Raw genomic sequence first — 2757 nt, 5'->3', positions numbered from 1 at the left:
TGATAGGTACTTGAAAAGAGGTTCGGCAAAGCAGTAGATGTGGAATCCCTGTTTGTGCTCTCAGAGAAAACATCACCAGTCACAAAAGAGTGTTTAGAAAAATTATCGACAGTCAAAGGCTTTGAGCATGTAGTTTGGACACAAGACATGAGTCGACTCTATGTCCTGGCAGCCAAGTCATTAAGCTTCAAAGAGCCAGTGTTGTTAGTAGGAGAAACAGGTTGTGGTAAGACAACTGTCTGCCAAATGATAGCAGCTCAAAAACATCAGGAACTTTTCACTATCAACTGTCACATGCATACTGAGGGAGCTGACTTCCTTGGTGGATTGCGTCCTGTTAGATCACACACAGAAGAAGACGACCGATTGTTTGAATGGGTGGATGGGCCCTTGATTCTGTCTATGAGGGATGGTGGCATGTTTCTGGCTGATGAAATTTCACTTGCTGATGACAGTGTTCTGGAGAGACTCAACTCTGTTCTTGAGCCAGAGCGTATGCTGGTTCTGGCGGAGAAGGGGACAGATGGAGTTGAGTATGAAAGCAATCCTGACATTATATATGCTCATGAGGACTTCAGACTCATTGGCACTATGAACCCTGGTGGAGATTATGGCAAGAAGGAACTGTCCCCTGCTCTCAGAAATCGCTTCACTGAAATCTGGTGTCCAAAAGTTGAGATTGGGAGACCTTCATCTGGTGTCCTGGAGATCATTGAGCATAATGTGAAGGAGGGAATCATCCTTAATGGTGATGATAATACAAGTGGATTTGGAAAAGCAATGTTTCAGTTTCTGGAGCACTTCATCCGAACAGAATTAGGAAGCAAGTGTGTCATAAGTATAAGAGACTTACTGTCCTGGGTCACTTTCATAAACAAAGTCACAGAATCTGAATGCTTAGATCCTGGATTAGCTTATATCCATGGAGCATGTCTTGTTTTGCTTGATGGACTGGGATCAGGCCGCACTGGCACAGGTTTGAAAGGATGGAGAAAGTTGAGAGAAGGATGCCTCAGTTACCTCTGTCAGCAAGTTTGGCAGAAAACTGGTGTACAACCAAGTACAGTAACACTAGATGGAAAATTAGGGATGCAGCTGAATTTTATAAACAACGATACACACTTTGGTATTGAACCATTCATTATACCTAAAGGACCAATCAAAGAAAACAAAACAATGATGTTTACCTTCAAAGCTCCCAGAACCTGTGTAAATCTCCTCCGTTTGTTGCGAGGATTACAGCTTTCAAAACCATTGTTGCTGGAAGGCAGCCCAGGTGTAGGAAAAACCAGTTTAGTGATTGCTTTAGCAAAAAGTTCTGGAAATAACATTGTAAGAATCAATTTGTCAGAGCAGACAGATGTAAGTGATCTCTTTGGTGCAGACTTGCCTGTTGAAGGTGGAGAAGGAGGAAAATTTGCATGGCGAGATGGACCTTTGCTCCAGGCCCTTCGTGAGGGATCATGGGTAGTTCTGGATGAACTAAATCTTGCATCTCAGTCAGTACTGGAGGGTCTTAATGCCTGCTTTGATCACAGAGGAGAGATTTTTGTGCCAGAATTAGGCAAAGTGTTTAAAATTGAACATCAGACTACCAAGATATTTGCTTGCCAGAACCCCCAGTTTCAGGGAGGTGCTAGGAAAGGTCTTCCAAAGTCTTTCCTCAACAGATTTACGCAGGTGAGTTTCTACTTTCTATGTAGTTGATTGTGGGTATAGTCATATTACCAGAGGTGTGTGTATATATTTTGTTCTTTTAATTGAATGGATTGAAAGTCTTAATTGTGCATCTCACAACTCTTGCTTTATTCTTTGCAGGTTCACATTGAACCACTTTCTGCAGCTGATCTTGAGTTCATCCTGGGCATTTTGTATGAGAGTCTTCCCCAAGACATCATTGCAAAAATGGTAAAGTTCAATACAGAGCTTGTGCAGGAGATATCAGAGCAAGGTCTTTGGGGACACTGTGGTGGACCATGGGAGCTCAACCTTCGAGACATGTGCAGGTGAGTCACATTTATTGAAAAATATGTAGATAGTTTTGAGTGAGAAAAGAACATAGTTTTTGTTTGTATTGAAAAATTAGTAGGTGGAATTAAGGATAGTTAAATTATTTTTTTCTTTGAGTGGAAACCAGTGATATTTTGTGAAAATTGTTACTTGTGTTCATTTCAGCCTTAAAATTGCCTTAGTAATTATTTTGTCTTTCTAGATGGTGTGATATCATGTTAAAGCATCAATCAGAAAGCAGTTTCAACCCAGGCGAGTATGTTGGAATCATATACTCGGACCGCATGAGAACTGCAGCAGATAAGGAAAATGTCTTCACAGTTTACAACCGTATCTTTGGAGAGGCTTACCCAGGCTACCAAAGTATTGGAAGATTCCACATGACGCAGAAGACAGTTCAAGTTGGGCATTCCTTTATTGATCGAAAGACAGATGGAGATTATGTATGTACTGTGGAGTTCCGTTAAATAGTTGATATTTGAAATTTCCTCAGGCTGAAAAAAAATAACCTAAGTATTTAAATGCTGGGCTTAAACTTTCTCAAACCAGCATTAGCTCATTTTCCTTTCCACATGCAGAGTCGTGAGGACAACAGTGGAGAACTTTTTGTTATTCACCATCAGTTGCCAATCATAGAGAGCTTGATAAGCTGTGTGAATATGAACTGGATGGCTTTGATGGTAAGTGTTTGTATTCATATTTTGATTTTTAATGTAATTTCTCCTAAGTGAAAATCGGCAATATTGA

General features: G+C 40.6%; 1 protein-coding gene across 1 annotated transcript in view; it reads left to right on the top strand.

The window, feature by feature from the left end:
- Window positions 1-2757, top strand: part of LOC119582288 (midasin-like) — a gene marked incomplete in the record, with an annotated part of 28200 nt that overhangs the window by 11619 nt on the left and 13824 nt on the right. Inside the window, 4 exon segments of the mRNA XM_037930506.1 lie at window positions 7-1680; window positions 1819-2006; window positions 2213-2453; window positions 2589-2690. Of these exon segments, the coding sequence (XP_037786434.1) occupies window positions 7-1680; window positions 1819-2006; window positions 2213-2453; window positions 2589-2690 (2205 nt within the window).

The sequence above is a fragment of the Penaeus monodon genome, chromosome 15 (assembly GCF_015228065.2).
Source record: "Penaeus monodon isolate SGIC_2016 chromosome 15, NSTDA_Pmon_1, whole genome shotgun sequence".
Lineage (NCBI taxonomy): Eukaryota > Metazoa > Arthropoda > Malacostraca > Decapoda > Penaeidae > Penaeus > Penaeus monodon.
The sequence above is the reverse complement of the archived record's forward strand: the minus strand, read 5'-3'. Positions and strand labels throughout refer to the sequence as shown.